Source organism: Trichomycterus rosablanca, chromosome 5 (genome assembly GCF_030014385.1).
Source record: "Trichomycterus rosablanca isolate fTriRos1 chromosome 5, fTriRos1.hap1, whole genome shotgun sequence".
In the NCBI taxonomy this organism is placed as follows: domain Eukaryota; kingdom Metazoa; phylum Chordata; class Actinopteri; order Siluriformes; family Trichomycteridae; genus Trichomycterus; species Trichomycterus rosablanca.
In genome coordinates this window covers 9,007,617-9,025,374 of record NC_085992.1, presented here as the reverse complement: position 1 = coordinate 9,025,374, position 17,758 = coordinate 9,007,617, and the positions used below count along the sequence as shown (strand labels likewise).

General features: G+C 39.9%; 1 protein-coding gene across 1 annotated transcript; it reads left to right on the top strand.

The window, feature by feature from the left end:
* Positions 1-804: 804 nt before the first annotated feature.
* LOC134314263 (leucine-rich repeat-containing protein 27-like) lies at positions 805-14,200 on the top strand. Its single transcript, XM_062994822.1, has 10 exons — positions 805-1,098; positions 2,832-2,962; positions 3,421-3,479; positions 7,123-7,281; positions 7,852-8,089; positions 10,027-10,164; positions 11,257-11,362; positions 11,662-11,771; positions 12,326-12,452; positions 14,068-14,200. Exons 1-10 carry the CDS (start codon positions 931-933, stop codon positions 14,167-14,169), a joined length of 1,338 nt encoding a protein of 445 aa, XP_062850892.1. The 5' UTR covers positions 805-930; the 3' UTR covers positions 14,170-14,200.
* The last annotated feature ends 3,558 nt before the right edge of the window (positions 14,201-17,758 follow it).

Sequence of the window (17,758 nt, the reverse complement as noted above, 5' to 3'; positions counted from 1 at the left end):
CTCACACAAATCTAGCATTATGTCAGAATTGGAAGAATGGTATTATTGAGTATTATTAATCAGACAACCACCTGCTGCTTCCTAACACAGAAAAACTGCTACAATACAGAACAATGTATCTTAATTTGAGATTACTTATACCTGGAAGTAGAATATTCTACGACCATGATTCTTAAGATGCTTCCCTTTTATAATGAAATCGGGCAGCACGGTGGCTCACTGGGTAGCACTGTCGTTTCACAGCAAGAAGGTCCTGGGTTCGGTCCCCAGGTGGGGTGGTCCGGGTCCTTTATATGTGGAGTTTGCATGTTCTCCCTGTGTCTGTGTGGGTTTCCTCCGGAAGCTCCAATTTCCTCCCAAAGTCCAAAGACATGCAGTCAGGTGAATTGGAGATACTAAATTGTCCATAACTGTGTCTGACATTAAAACTTGTGAACTGATGAATCTTGTGTAAGGAGTAACTACCGTTTCTGTCCAAAGTGTGTAAAACATGACCTTAAAATCGTAATAAATAAAAAAATTATAATTAAATCAAAGTACTAAATGGATATTTAACATTATTTTGTATATAGCACATGTTTTTTTTTCTCTGTCCAAGTACTTTATTGTGGTACTTGGTTGTTTTTGTTGTATCAGGATGGTATTTGGTCGAAAAAGTCTGATAACTGCTAAAGTTTTATAGGCTCTTAATTTGAAAACACAAAACCGCAGTTTGGCCTCTTGAAACCGCCGTATTTTTGTTTCACGTTAACCAGCCGGTTACTATAGCAACAACTCACAACACACTCTTACGTAGGTCCGGAAACACGTGTTGTGAAAAAGTTCATTAAAATATTTGATTACTTTACATTTAGTTTTTATAATCGAAAGTCGTACATGTGCATTATATATTTAGTTTTTGTTATTAGTCAGGAATTGCTTATGTGACACATGGCAGCTTTGGAGGAGGACATGAGGGATCTTCACCTGAGTATCGACTCTCGGTTCAATGAATCTTCACAACATCCATCTGCATTTGATTCATCTGACATGCTGAATCTGAGCAGACAGAGGTTAAACCACATACCTGATTATGTTCTCAAGTGCGCTACAGTAAAGGTAGGATCACTCAGAGAATTAAATCTATCAACCAGTCAGTGTTTCTAATATGTTGAGTCAAATGCCATTTGTGACTCGGATCACTGACTAGTGGGGAAAATGCTTAAATAACCATGGATGGCAACCCTGCCACTAAACAAACTCACTCAAATTGTGTTTGTTTGTTAGGATTTTAACGTCATGTTGTACACTTTGGTTACATTCATGTCAGGAATGGTAGTTACTCATTATACAAGATTCATCAGTTCACAAGGTTATATCAGACACAGTCATGGACAATTTTGTATCTCCAATTCACCTCACTTGCATGTGTGTCTTTGGACTGTGAGAGGAAACCGGAGCACCTGGAGGAAACCCACACGGACAACATGCAAACTCCACACAGAAAGGACTCGGACCACCCCAGCTGGGGATCGAACCCAGGACCTTCTTGCTGTGAGGCGACAGTGCTACCCACCAAGCCACCGTGCTGCCATCCCACTGACATCAATAAAAGCTAATGCTAACCACTCACTGTAGTTCTTATAAAACCTCAAGTAAAAAAAAAATAAAGCCATAGTTGTTGTTAACAATCTACATACCATATGCTGTCATTTTGAATTAATAAAGTTCAGGTTTAAGATAATAAAGTTTTAATTATTTTAATAGTTGTTATACTGTTAGAGAAAATTATTTAGAGCAACATGTGTGTTAAAATGATGAATAAAACTACTATGTAAGAAACTGTATTTATTTAGCAGAAAGAACCACACTCATTAGGTGTTTTTGTTAAAGGAGATGTTACATGCTTAACTGGCATCCCATTTTTTTATACATTTAATTTGACTTTATTCTCAAAGCATTATCACCATATTCTCAAACTACAGAACCACACAATACATTGTTCTTAAACGTGTTACTTTTAAGGTAATAGTAGGATTGTCATATCAGAGCCACTGTATTTATACAGCCTTTTTGCAGTATCCTTGGGTTTAATGATAAACGACAATATGTAAATGTTTTAAAAGCATTTTATTTTTTATGTATTTTAGTGATTGTTTTATCCTGATTAGGAAACATGAAACATTGGCTCAAGCTTTGAATTCATCATGGGCATGGTGTCTATATTGCAGGGCTTAATCACTCATTTATTAATTCACTTACTTACACCTACAGAAAAACAATTTAAAGGAACCATTAACTATTCTATCTACTGCCTTTTTTGGGAGGTGGGAGGAAACTAAAGGACTTGGAGGAAAGCTGTGGTAACTTGCCCACTGCACACATTCTGCAGTACCTGCCGAATTACTGTGCCTTTGTATTTTTATTTGTAATACAGAAAGGTTATAATGTGTATTACATTTGCTGTATGGTATTTAACATGATATACTTTTAGTTTTATGTAATAATTTCCAGAGCCAAAAAAAAAAAGGTACAATCTACTGCAAAGGTTTAGGACCCCTAATAAAACTCCATGTTGGTTTTGTCAGTAGAAATAAGTTAACAAGTAATAAATTAAGTCATCTATAATAAACAAACTTTGTCACATTTATTGCAAATTTTAGTGCACAATTACTATTTATTTAAATGTCATGTATCAACTGCCTTTGTTTAAAGGAAAATACTGGACACAAAAATTCACCTCATGCCACTGCTGCACATATACGTTGAGTACAGTTAGAATCAGTCTGTAGAGATAGGTTGGCTTATTGTCGCAACTGTATTAATTTCGTCCATTTTCTTTTGTTTTCAAGAATTTGTATCTCGAAGGCAATGAAGTATCAAGTCTTCCGAAACATTTGTTTATTAATCTGCCACATTTGGTTTGGCTGGATGTGAGAAATAACCAGCTCGACTGTCTCCCTGCTGAAATTGGTCAGCACAGGTACACTTTTTTTTTTTTATTACACACAGTTACAGTCTGCATCCGTTTGTCAAAACAGTTTCTCTACAAAAATAACCACGTTATACAATGATCAACCACGATTCAAACCACATGATACAATGAGTTAATATAAGCTTTTGCATCCACCAAAAGCAGATTCTTCTTGTTGAAGGTGCACTCTGGTTTGGTTTTAACACATACCCATTGTGAACAGTTGCTAATTACAGTAATTATATAAAATAAATGATGTGATTCCAGCTTCCAATGTCAGAAAAAGACAAAAAGGCCACACATTCCAAACAAACACACTGTTTTAACTGCAAAGGGGAACAATTCATATTAATACTTATGGTTTTAAATTGGGATGTCTACCAGATGCATGGTCAAGTGTCTACATAATTTTGCCATATAATATATGATTAAAGTTGTTGTTCTTCTTTGTTATTTGGTTATTTTAGATGCTTAAAGACGTTGCTGCTGGAGGGGAACCCTATTACAGTTCTACCACTAGAGTTAGGTATGTTCTAGGTACTAAACATGGATCTGAAGCTTTGAAAATGTGACATTTAAAATTAACATTCGTCATAAGTGTAAAATTGCCTGCTAATAAATCACCTTAGTTCCATTTTCACTTCCATTGAATGTCCGTGAGTATTTTTTGGTGTTCTCACTATGTCCATATGCTTTAGTTTCATCCCACCTTTCAAAAATGTGCAGAAGGTAGACTGGCTGCTTTAAAAAATTCCTTGGTGTGAGTGAATGAATATCTAAATTAGTGCTGACTTGCGATATATTGCTGCTTTTTCCAGGCTCACTGTGTGTTCCTGTGTTGAGCCCTAAGTTTGAGATAAGTGCTGAACCTACTGCAGCCTGACCAGGATAAACTAAAAAATAAACAAATGCATGATGTGTAAGGATGTGTAAAGTGTATATTTATCATGTTAGTTCTTTTACAACAAGAAAAATAGATATTTTTATATTAAAGCAATAAGCCACGAGAGACCGTGCATTACTGCGATTTTATCACGGGGAAGGTTGTTTTGGCACGACGTGAAGCGGAGTGCCTAAAACGTCTTTCCCCGTGATAAAATCATAGCAGTAACGCACGGTCTCGAGTGGCTTATTGCTTTTATAAAACGGCGGTCAGCAAAAAATATAATAAAATACAACAATGTTCAATTTATAAATGTTTTTATTTACAAAAACACTTACAAAAAGCATTCTTCCGCGACCCCAGGTAGTCCGTTAACATTGTTGCTAGGCAACATGAGGGCGAACATAACATTCACTTTTTCTTTTCAGTGGCGTATTTATATGGAATGATGTGAGGTGGTCATAGGTGTGCATTTATCAGGGATTTTACAACGGCTTCGAACGCGGCTCAGCCAATCAGATTTTAGGACCGGAACTCTCCGTTTTATAATAAGCCTTTAAGAATGTCAGACTGAACATGTCCCCAATGTCCTTTGCTGTAATCTTTCTTCAATATACAGAGGAAATTAAACCCCTACCCTGTCTGATCTTTCCCACATATAAATGTTTTCTTTAGCTCACAGTCTAAGAACACCGCTTTAAATAGATCCTCAATCCAATCGTTGTATTTGAACAGCAGCTACTCACTCATTCTTAATTCGCATATTACTTCTGCTGTTACTTCTGCTCAGGGTTTTGATAATAGACCACAGATTGCTAAAGTCAAACACAGACTTTGATGGCTGAAAATTAAAAACAAATGTTTGACAGAAATAAATGAAATAACATTTAAAATGCATAATGGCATTATCAAGACACGGCAATCAGGTGGCACAGCGGTAAGTGATGATAGGCCACTACTGCTGTGATACGGGTTCGAGTCAGCCCATCATGTCTGTACCTAGACACCCAGGCGGTTGATTCGAACCTGTATCACAGTGGTAGTGGGCTAACATCATCTATCTAAAACAGTGTTCCTAGACTGGAGGGAAGGGGCATCAATTGGCGCCCTATCCGATATGTGCTACTGCATAGTGCCCAGTGATTCAGGAGAAACCAAACTCACTTCAGTCCTGACCAGGTGGTTAAAAACCCCATTGTGTTTCAAAACAGAATGAAGATTCATTGTTTACTTTACCTGTATACCTTTTATTCTGAACCCCACAAAACCTGGCCATATTTTCTCTTTTAATAATGTGAAGCAGCAGCTAAACATCAGCATGACCAGTCGGAACCTGTGCAGGAGCTGAACATGTCATCTGTTTTTATATATTTGTCACACTTACACTGCATGTTTTAAATCATCTGACTACTTCAACATTAGACAAGTAAAGACCCAAGTAAACACAAAATGCTCTTTATTTTAAATGATTTTATTAATTAAAGGAAAAAATGCTGCCCTACATGCTGTCCTACATGAGAAACCGTCTTGCTGCTGTGATATACAGTATATAGCCACATGGGCTCGGCAGCACTTTTGACAACCGTTGTCACTTAACACACTTTGCCACTTTATTAAGAAATGCAGCCAGAAACTCAATCATTCAAAGAGAAAGTTGTACATTAATTTTATACAGAAAAACGGACGCCAAGTTCTCAGTGCCAAAGACAATAAGGAGAATCCGGACTGTTATCAGTGAAAGGTGCAAAAGCTAACATCGGGGTGCACATGGCATGTGTGACTTGATTATGTGTGAAGGTACCACTGATGAAGAGGCGTATATTAAAATTTGTCTTGAGACATATACCACTATCAGGGCAACATCCTTTCCCGGGAAGTCCATGATTATTTGAGCAAGGTAGTATCAGGGATTAGTCTGGCATCGTAGAAAAATAGCTATTTAATTTAAGATTTTAAGAATGTCAGACTGAACATGTCCCTAATGTTCTTTGCTGTTATCTTTTCTTCAGTGAATGGATGTAATTAAACTCCTGCCCTGTCTGATCTCTCCCATGTGTGAATGTTTCTTTAGCTACAGTTTAAGAAGACTGCTTTAAATAAATCCTCGTTCTTAATACGCATATTACTTCTGCTCAGGGTTTTGAAAATAGACCTCAGATTCAACATTACATACACTGATCAGCCATAACATTAAAACCACCTCCTTGTTTCTATACTCACTGTCCATTTTATCAGCTCTACTTACCATATAGAAGCACTTTGAAGTTACTACAATTACTGACTGTAGTCCATCTGTTTCTCTGCATGCTTTTTAGCCTGCTTTCACCCTGTTCTTCAATGGTCAGGACCCCAACAGAGTAAGTATTATTTAGATGGTGGATGATTCTCAGCACTGCAGTAACAATGACATGGTGGTTGTGTGTTTGTGTGTTAGTGTGTGTTGTGCTGGTATGAGTGGATCAGACACAGCAGCGCTGCTGGAGTTTTTAAATACCGTGTCCACTCACTGTCCACCCTATTAAACACTTCTACCTAGTTGGTCCACCGTGTAGATGTAAAGTCAGAGACGATCGCTCATCTATTGCTGAGTTGGTCATCTTCAAGACCTTCATCAGTGGTCACAGGACGCTGCCCACGGGGCGCTGTTGGCTGGATGTTTTTGGTTTGTTGACTATTCTCAGTCCAGCAGTGACAGTGATGTGTTTAAAAACTCCAGCAGCACTGCTGTGTCTTATCCACTCATCCACCACCATGTCAGTGTCACTGCAGTGCTGAGAATGATCCACCACCCAAATAATACCTGCTCTGTGGTGGTCCTGGAAAGTCCTGACCATTGAAGAACAGCATGAAAGAGGGCTAACAAAGCATATAGAGAAACAGATGGACTACAGTCAGTTATTGTAGAACTACAAAGGGCTTCTATATGTAAGTGGAGCTGATAAAATGGACAGTGTGTGTAGAAACAAGGTGGTGGTTTTAATGTTATGGCTGATCAGTGTATGTGTGAAGTTACCACTGATGAAGAGGCGTATATTGAAATGTTTGTTAAGACATATGCCACCATCAGGGCAACATCCTTTCCTGGGAGGTCCATGGTTAATTGAGCAAGGCAGTTTTAGGCATCATTCTGGCTTCATAGATGAAGAGTATGTGTGCGCCTGCAGTCCAGATCGCCTGCTATTTTTAAAAAAAAGTAGATGGGCATCTTCCAAACTTAAGACGTGTTTAACTTCCGGAAGGATGCTGAGATGGTTTGCTTTCACTTCCTTGCTGTTTTTTTTGACAGGTAACCTAATCACACTGCGAGCTCTGAGCCTAAGGAACTGTCCTATCACATTTCCACCACAGGATGTCCTGCAGCTGGGTCTCCCACATATCCTACAGTTCCTGCGTCGTACAGCCATGGCTCAACGACCTGTCAGCGCGCATGGCATACAAAACGCAGGTGAGCCTGGCAATTCAGTGTGAACACTTCCTCACGTTTGTGTGTGTGTGTGTGTGTGTGTGTGTTTACCATCTGTGGCTCTGCACGAAAAATCAGGATGGCCTGCTTTAAAAATAGCTGCTTGCCCTGGTTCTGCTTTAGCGGTGTGACTTCTGTTCCCTTGGAGACCACGCGTGTGGCTCGGCTGGCTTGTGGCACAGCGCGGCCCTGTTATATTTTTAGCCCGAATAAAATGATCGATAACCCCTGACACTTCCCTTCATCACGGCCTAGGGTGTGAATGAGGACTGCAAGTGCTAAAGACTCTTAACCCCTGTGAGTTACAGAAGAAAGAAAAACATTTTTGGCATCACGGTGTGTTTTGTACATTTTTCTAAAAATCTTGCCAGCATTAATATCATTTCCAGCTTGTGCTTGTTGACGGTCATGAATTCTGGTTAGAATTATACTTTAATAGATCCATTACCTTTCTCTTCATGTTTAACCACAGCTCGTGTGTCACGTCATGCCTGTGTTCTCTTAGGGGCTGCTTACATTTGCATACACAATTGCATTCTCTCTGTTTCCCAGCACCAGACATGCCCGCGGTGGAGAAGCTACCGCTGTCCGAGATGCTTCAGTCCAGCCTGGATCTGTCAGAGGTGGATGACACAGAGGTCCAGCGCTTCAGAGAGCTCAGACAGAGAATGATCCAGATGGAGAGGGCAGACTTGGAGGCCAATAGTCCTGTCATTCTGGAGTCACGCCACTTCAGAGCAGCAGAGGGCGCCAGATCTCCAATAACTCATTACTCATCCGTCACCAAGAGGTACCTGAATGATTCATTACAGCAGCAGTTTTTAAACCCTTTTTTCCTCTTAGAGCCCCTTTAGTTAATATAAATTTCTGGGACCCCCTTGTGACACGGGTTATGATATTATTCTAATCTGTGATCTATATCAACAACTGAATCGGAATCGCCATGCATTGACTTTTGCACTTTTGAGGTGGGCAAATCAAATATGTGTTCATTCTTAAAGACCCAACGTAGACAATAGGCCGTTTAAAATATCATATCTATATCACATCACATGAAATCACCCATATACCAATAGTCTGTTGATTTTCCTGTCCCATCACATGTGATTCATATTACTTTTCCTAACTAAATGCATAAGAGACCAAAGGCTTAGTGGGTAGTGGCTTAGTAGGACTGGCATCCCGTCCAGGGTGTTGCTGTGTGCCTTGCGCCCATTGAAAAGCTGGGATAGGCTCCAGCATGCCCCTGGCGACCCCCCCCCCCCCCTCCTCCCGCGACCCTAATTGGATAAGTGGATAAGAAAATTAACGCGTTAAAGCCCCCCCCCCTCCCCCGTAGACTTACTAACGACCCCTGGTTGAGAACTACTGCATTACAGGATTTGAGCTTTCTTGTCCTATTTTGAAGCTGTGAGTTTGATGTGTTTAAACATCTCTGAGCTGTTTTTGAAACCAAGCTTCTGAATTAATTTCCAGAAAACACTTGACGCAATAAATAAACATCCATTGCAGCCCCTCCTTCCTTTACAGACATAGCCAATCGTGTCTTTGTAGACACTCGGTCGACTGATAGCACAGCTAAATTTGAACCCAAATCTTGTAGTTTAATAGACACACACCCTCACAAAAAAAAATAAGGTGCATGAAGTTTAGTGTTTAAAAACTTCAGCTGCCTGCACAGAGTCCTGACCCTAACCCCACTGAACAACTTTGAAATAAATTGGAACGTCCATTACAAACCAGGTCTTTGTGTCCAATTTAGTGTTTGATCTCACAGATACGGCTTTGACTGAATGGGCACAAATTTCCCCTGACACTCCCAAATCTCGTGGAAAACGTTTAAGGAAAAAGAGAAGCTGTTAGTTGCAAACTCTGTATTAATGTCTGCTTTTGGAATGAGTTTTCTAACAAGCTCATGGTCAGGTGTCTGTGCCCAACCATAAAGAAGCTCTTTTGACTGAATGACCACAAATTTGCACAGACAAAAAGTCCTGTGAGAAGCCTTATCAGAAGGCTGCTGAGGTGGCGCAGCGGTAAAAACACACGCTGGAACCAGAGCTGGAATCTCGAATACGTCGTATCAATCTTAGCTCTGTCTGCCGGCTGGGCTGAGCAGCCACATGAACAACGATTGGCCTGTTGTTTAGATAGGGGTGGGATTAAGCCGGATAGGGACTCTCTCTTGGCTGGTGCAGTTACGACCTCTGCTGGCTGATTGATGGTGCCTGCACAGAGATGGGAAAAGAGTGCTGTCAGGGTGTGTCTCTCCGTACACAGTGCTGAGCTGCACTTCACTCGTCAAAGTGTAGGTGACAAGATGCATATGGCATGCTGCCCACGTGTCAGAGGGGGCGTGGGTTAGCTTTGTTCTCCTCAATCAGGACGGGGATCGGCAGCATGACACATGATGCAACCATGATGCAATTGGGCAATTGGAAGCGCTGAAAGGGAGAAAAAAGGGAGAAAATGCATAAAATGCATATATATATATATATATATATATATATATATAAAGAAGCCTTATTACAAGTGAGAAGATCACACTGAGGTCACTCTATTTTAATAGCTTTTGTTTTTGAAATGTGATGCCCAGCAAGCTCACTGTCAGGTGTCCAAATACTTTTGGTCATATAGTGTAGATAAAGTAACAATGACGACCTATTCATATCACTATATTGCATGAGAATGAAGTAAAACAACCAATTTTACGTAATGGGTGCATTACAGGACTCAGGAATTGATGACGGGAAGGTTGCCAGAGCTCGGTCCATTTGATGTGCAATGCCGGAGGAGATCAAACGAAAGACAATTACCTGCCATGAGAACGTTACAGGAAAAACAAACCCTCCTTGAACAAAGAAGAAAGTAAGTAGACCTTGTGGGATTCACTCGTTTTAATGAAAATGTGCACAGAGTTTCAGCTTGTTTGTAATAAATCGGTGAGAAAAAATAGCTTTCGTTGCTAATTTAGGTTCTTGCAGTGAAACTTAAGTAGAATTAAGTCATGTTCCTGGCACAGTGATGCCACTGACGAATGAGAGCTGGGTACGGTCCAACAGGGAGTTAAGCCAGACCCATTGATGTCTCTCAGTTTGGCAGGCAGAGAGCTTTTTAGCTAATGGTACTGATGCAGAAAAGGGTCTGATCTTATTTGATTAATCTGATTTTCCACTTTCAGAAAGCAGAGCTGAATAATGACAGATTTGATGAAGTACAAGAACTGGAGGGATATTAAAACTGCACCTATCAAAGTGACATTGTAAAGAAACTAGCTAAACAATTACTAACCTGGTTTAAAGCTTCTACTGAACAGGGTCCCAAAGCTGCTGACTGAGCAAAATCATGAACAATTTTGTATCTTCAATTCACCTCACTGGCATGTCTTTTGACTGTGTGAAGAAACCCACAGGGCATTAGATATCATTAAGCATAAAGTACTTGCTCCTATGGCTTTTAAATGGTTATTATATTATATAAAACTAGGGGCCTACTAAATTGACAGGAATTTCACAGACCTTGTTTTTCATAAATCACAGACTTCACGGATTTTTGAAGAAAAGTGCCACTTAAAGTGCAAATAAATGGAAGCTACAATACACAGCTCAGCCTACCTTAATGGTTGACTGTAAATCCAGCAACAGTCTCAAAAACAAAAAGCTTCTTTAAATTTCGACATCTTGGACATTTTGACTGACCCAATTGCTAACTGAATTGCCGTAGGATTGCTAGGACCGCCCCAATAGTGCAAATTAACCAGTAACTGTGAGATACTTGAATGTGACGCAAATGAAAAATGTTAAATCGCTAAACACAAAACTTATGTCGTGAATTAGGTAGGCCTTACACATACCTATAACTGCGGAACCACACACTAAATCACAGTGTAGTTGACAGTAAAGGCACTAATTCACCTACCTGTATCATGCTTTTTACTTTTCTGGGTTGTATTTGTGGCAGAGATGCGGAGGTTTTGCAGCAATGGAGAAACCAGGCCAAGATCATGCAGGAGAGGAAACTACTGGAGTACAAGCAGAACAGAGGAAAGAGGCAACAGAAAGATGAGGTCAGAACTCTTTTTGTACCTCTGTACACTGTATGTGGACATCTAACCATCTCATTTCATAACCATGGGCATTAATATGAAGTCCGGGTGGCACAGTGGGTAGCATTGTCATCTCACAGCGAGAAGGTTCTAGGTTGTCTGGTTGGAACGATTTAGCCCTGATCCAAGTCACTCAGGTCTTTATGCCTAAACGTATCTGGTGTTTTGACCCACATGTTATTTAGGAACTACCATCAGCGTGATTAATTGTTGTTCTGAATGAGAAAGTATTGTGTGAAAACTTCAGCTTGTTTGTGCAGGATCTGAGGAATGGAGCCGACACCACAGGCAATGCACACGGCATCGACGGGTCAAACACTGAAGACCAGCACACTCCACAGAGGTCAGGCAGAGACACAGAGGAGGCCAGGTACTTTTTATTCATTTCCATTAATTGATTTATCCTGTCAGGGTTGTGGCGGGGCGGGAAATGCAAAAAAAAGCTTCTGTAGTGGGTACCACATGGCATGAGTCCTAAAAACCTATGAAGACCTCCTTTGGCCTTTGATTACTGCTAGTGGTTTTACATGCTTCTCTTGTTTCCACATGGGTTTCATTTGTTAACCGTTATATCCCAAAAACATAAAGATGGAGAATGGGCTGCACAAATTCCCACAGTTGTGGGTGAATGTGAGCTTGTCCAGTTATTAAAAATAAACCAATAAACGATTATAGAAAGTACACTTTGTTGCTAGTGTGTTGCCAGTGAAAGGTGAGCAAGTGTAACAATCCTGACCTCGTGTGGTGGTGATTAGGAACTGCAACCATTATATTATTGAACATTCCTGACATAAAATCATTCAAATTAAACTATTCAAATAACAAAAAATAAATCAGTAGAAGAGTCATTGATTGTTGCAGTACAACATAATCGATTATTAAGGTGTGTGTAATCATTTTGTGCTTGGGCGTTTCTGCCCCAAGGGTGGCAAGAGACCGAGAGCTGGAGCAGCGAATCAGGACTCGTGTTCAGATGATGCAGGAGCGGCGCAGAAAACCTCGAGGTTCACCCAGAGAGGAGGCAAAGGCAGCGGCTCAGGAGATAGAGGAGGTGATTAAGTCATCCAACTTTATATGTGTTAGAACTTTCATGGATGGTTTGATGTAAATCAGGAAAGTTTATACAATGATAACTGACCATCACAAGCCAGTAAGCTTAGTAATAACTTGCATCCATGAGGCATCCAAAGGTTTGGGATTAATAAATGCTGTGAACATGGCAGAAATATTGAACAGTAATATGAATTAACACAGTGACCAAATGTAGTTCAGTTATATTTTAACAAAGGAAGTCAGTAGGTAGCAGTCTATTACAAGATGGGACTAACAATCCAGTAACAGACATGCAGCCTGAACCTCAACACTGTTTCAAAAGGTTTAAAAACAAGGTCAAAAGTGTCCTCTGTTATTTGGAGACCTGACCAGAAGCTTGTGGACATTTAAAGAACTATATGAAGTGAGACACACAATTGCAGCTGTATCAGCCTGCACCCTTTTGGGAAGGCTTTCACAAGATTTTGGGAATTTGTGCCCACTCAGCCATGAAAGCATCCCAGAGTTCAGTCATCGACACAATCTGTTTAATATTAAAAGTGTTCATTGGGTGGTAAAAATTTATAAACACTTCAAAGCATAGCATTTATTATATGACCTCTGTAAACATCACATCCACAATATGCTATTTAAAGGTGAACAGACTTATGCAGGAAAGGATTTTTGACAATAACAGGAAAGGCTATGTAATGTCAGAGCTTTAAAAATTAACAGACAACTAGGCTGGTTAAATAATTTCATTTGTATAATCAAGAGAACATTGCCAGTATTTTTCCCAGACTGCTTTTCATCAATAAATTATACACTATCTATTTATTTATTTGGATTTTAACATCATGTTTTACACACTTACACACATACATTCATGACAGTAACGGTAGTTACTTGTTACCCAAGATTCATCAATTCACAAGTTTAATGTCAAACACAATCATGGACAATTTTGTATCTCCAATTGACCTCACTTGCATGTTTGTGGGAGGAAACCGGAGCTCCCGGAGGAAACCCACGCAGACACGGGGAGAACATGCAAACTCCACACAGAAAGGACTCGGACCGCCCCACCTGGGGATCGAACCCAGGACGTTCTTGCTGTGAGGAGACAGTGCTACCCACTGAGACACCTAGTAAAATATTACACACATAACTGAGACTTATCCAAGGGTTTGGGGTTAATAAATGCTCTGAACATGGCAGAAATATAGAACAGTAACATGAATTAATACAGTGACCAAAGCTAGTTTAGCATTTGAATGTATATTTTAACACAGTCCATTACAAGATGGGACTAATAAAAGTAGCTAATCCAGGAACAGACATGCAGCCTGAACCTCAACACTGTTTAAAAAGGTTTAATAACAAGGTCAGCAGTGTCCTTTGTTATTTGGACTATCTTATCTACTACATTAATTCTTTCTAAGGTTTACACAGTGATGTCACTGGTATAATTTTCTCTAAATGTTTTCATGAATTTTTCACACTTGAAGTTAACTGCCTGTTCTGTTAATAAAAATAGGCAAATATGACTGTTCCCTTTATAATTTACCTCAAAGTACCTTAAATCTAAATGCATTTCCACCTCCTTGATGTTTCTTTCTTTATTTCTTTGTAAGGTAAAACGGCTGCAGATGGAGCTTGCAGAAAGAAAATATGAAAGAGATTTGGAGTATCGTTTCACTGCCTTCACCGGGGGATCTGATTCTGATAATAATTAAACATGCAGTCACATTTTATGATAAATAACTTTTTGCCATTTACACAGGCTAAGTTATTACAAACCATCTGAGTATCTGCAATAGTTATTTCATTCCATCTCTGCAAATGAAAAATAATTTTACACACTCTTTTATTTACTTTCAAACCTGATGATGGTGTTTTCAGTTGGACCACATGGTGGCGCTTTTTTATTTGTGTCATTTCCAATTAGGGCTTCAGATTTCATCCTTTTTCTGATGTAAGGCTGCTGCTATGATTTTATAAGGTTTTTGATCAAGGCTGTAGCCATAAATTTAACATTAGGGGGATCAGATCTACCTGCCATTATTAAACATTTCTGCTATATCATCAACTGATGGGGAATACTGTCAGATCCTTACATTAAGCAAAGCTAATAAGTGAAGTATGTCACTGTTAAAGAACATTTTACTCTTTAGAAGTCCCTATGGCTTGTATTTCCCGTTTTTTAAGAGTAAGATTGGGGGTCTTAATTGTAGGTCATTAACGAGATTAAAGAGATTAAACGGCACCTGGCAACACCACTAATAAAGGTGTATTTTAGGGGTAAGTGATATAGCCAAATCCCTCTATCACAGTGTATGTAATACCATAACAAAATAAAATCCTGGTTACTGATTGGCTGGCTGAGTCCTTAAAGGTTAAAGATGAATTCCTGGCCGCTCAGGTGGCGCAGCGGAAAAACACACGCTGGAACCAGAGCTGGGATCTCGAATACATCGTATCGAATCTCAGCTCTGCCTTGCCGGCTGAGGCTGAGCGGCCACATGAACATGGCCTGTTGTTCATATGGGCGGGACTAAGCCGGATAGGGTCTCACCAGAGGTCTCTTACGACCTCTGGTGGCTGATTGATGGCGCCTGCACAGGGTATGTCTCTCCGTACACAACGCTGAGCTGCACTGCACTCGTCAAAGTGTAGGTGATAAGATGCATACGGCATGCTGCCCACGTGTCGGAGGGGGCGTGGGTTGGCTTCGTTCTCCTCAATCAGAGCAGGGATCGGCATTAGTGGAGAGGAAGCATGACGAATATATATATATATACGTATAGATGGTAACATTGTTCATAGTTATAAGAGTAATTCTGCTAGTTAATGCTAGACCCCTTTATTCACATTTTGCTATTTGACTAAATAATTGTTGAAGATTTTAACATCAGTTTCATTTTGTGTATAAACACACAAAACCTGAGAGAAATGAAAGCAGCAGAGTTGCTCTGGTTTCCGCCCACAAGTCCAAAAACATGCAATCAAGCCAACTGAAGCTACTAAAATTGTACCAAAAAAAGCCTGTCCAGGGTGCTTCCTGCCCTTCACCCAATGAATCGAACCCAACGCAACCCTGACCAGAATAAAGCGGTGATAATACAGAAAATAAATAAATACATATTCAGACAACATACATAAAGCTAAACCACATTATAAGCAGTGTGATAGAGCAAAACAACATTCAGATAACCATGCTTGGACGAGTTAAAGATAAAAGAAGACGTCCAGCAACAAGATGGATGGATTCAATTAGAGGTACAATGAACAGGCCATTAACAGGCCTGAAGACTCAACAAAACAAAGAAAAAACACCATAATATTAATAACATTAATATGCTAATATATCACAATATAAGCACTATCTGTTGTTTTTGTATTTACTATGCTGTTCTTGCTATCAAAGTTTGCTAAATTAAGGGTCATACAATTTAAGCTTATACCTATAATGTGTTGACCATATAAAATTCATAATGTATCCAGAGAATGCCTGGAAACACTAGGTGCAAGGCAGGAATACCGATCCATTACAGTCCATCACACACTATTCACCATTCACTCAATCACTCACACTAATGTTGAGCTCCAAGTGCATCTACTGGCATATTGTAGAAGGTGGGAAGAAACCAGTGTAGCCAGAAAAAACAGTAATCAAAATGAGATTCAAACTTTTGTCCCCAGGACTCTGACACAGACTGCTGTACCATCATGATGCCTAAAAATTGGGATATGTTTCATGAAAATATTTTTTTATTTATATGCCATTATACAGTTATATATTATATGCACACTTGGCTATTTTATAAGGTACACCATCTACAAATCCCATTTCCGGCAAAGTTTTAAAAAATGTTGAATGTGCAGAAACTGTTGCCACTTAACACAGTCCACCACTGCATCAAGAAATACAGCCTGAAACTATGTTATGCAAATTAAAAGCCGTACATCAATTCTATGCAGAAACGTCACTAGTTCTCTGGGCCTGCTCATCTACAGACACCCTCATCTCATACCAACAGACAGTGGAAACGTGTTCTGTGGTCAGACTAGTTCTCGTTTCAGCTTGTTTTTGGAAAAAATGGATTCTACATGCTGAATATAAAAAAGACCACCCGGACTGTCACCAACAAAAAGGGCAGCAAAAAACAGCATACTGTATGTGATGACATGGGGGTGCATCAGTGCCCAGTGCTTTTCTCTGTCCTTTTGTCTGTTGAATAAAGGTTGAAGTGAATTCAAATTACAGATTTAAGTTTTTATTGCCTTTTTAAAGTGTTCTAACTTTTCTGATTTAAGAGTGATCAGTTGTACTGAAAACAAGGAAACCCTTGTCTAGAGAGTAATTAACCATTTGTGGTCACCATGGTACACTTTTAAAATATCTCTTTAAGTATTACATACACCGATCAGGCATAACATTATGACCACCTTCGTAATATTGTGTTGGTCCCCCTTTTGCTGCCAAAACAGCCCTGCAACTGTGATGCACTGTGTATTCTGACACCTTTCTATCAGAACCAGCATTAACTTCTTCAGCAATTTGAGCTACAATAGTTCATCTGTTGGATCCGTCCATTTCTCTCCATGGAAGCTACTCAGATTCTGGTCCAGTCACTTGTAATCTCACAGTTGGACTACTGCAACTCCCTCCTGGCAGGTGCTCCCATGTCTACTGCTAAACCCTTGCAGCTCATTCAAAATGCAGCTGCTCGCCTGTTTTTTAACCAGCCCAAACACTGCCACATCACCCCACTGCTGCGTTCTCTTTACTGGCTTCCTGTAGCTGCACGCATTCAGTTTAAAACACTGATGCTTGCCTACAAAGCTAAAAATGGACCAGCCCCAAGCTACCTTCATGGTCTAATCAAACCCCGCTCTGTACCGCGCAACCTCCGAACCACTAGTCTCGCTCGACTTGATCCTCCACCCAGGATTAGGGGAAGACAAGCATCAAGGCTCTTCTCTGTACTGGCACCCAAGTGGTGGAATGAGCTCCTCTGTCTGTCCAAACATCTGAGTCTCTTGCTGTCTTTAAAAAATGATTAAAAACTCACCTTTTTACTAAACATTTAAGCTGACTTGTACTTACTTTCTTAAAGAGAAAAAAAAATTGTTCTAACAGGTTTTAAATGCGTCTGCTAAATGCCGAAAATGTAAATGTCATTGTCGTTATTTGTGTATTGTCATTGTGTTGCTTGTGTACATTTGGGCAGCGCAGTGGCTAAGTGGGTAGCACTGTCGTCTCACAGCAGGAAGGTCCTGGGTCCATTCCCAAGGTGGGGGCGGTCTGGGTCCTTTCTGTGC

Excerpts from the sequence above, each read along its gene's own strand:
- LOC134314263 (XM_062994822.1), top strand. The coding sequence starts at position 931 with ATGGCAGCTTTGGAGGAGGACATGAGGGATCTTCACCTGAGTATCGAC. Across the intron at positions 8,090-10,026 it reads TACTCATCCGTCACCAAGAG|GACTCAGGAATTGATGACGG; the intron begins GTACCTGAATGA and ends GGTGCATTACAG. Across the intron at positions 11,772-12,325 it reads AGAGACACAGAGGAGGCCAG|GGTGGCAAGAGACCGAGAGC; the intron begins GTACTTTTTATT and ends TTCTGCCCCAAG.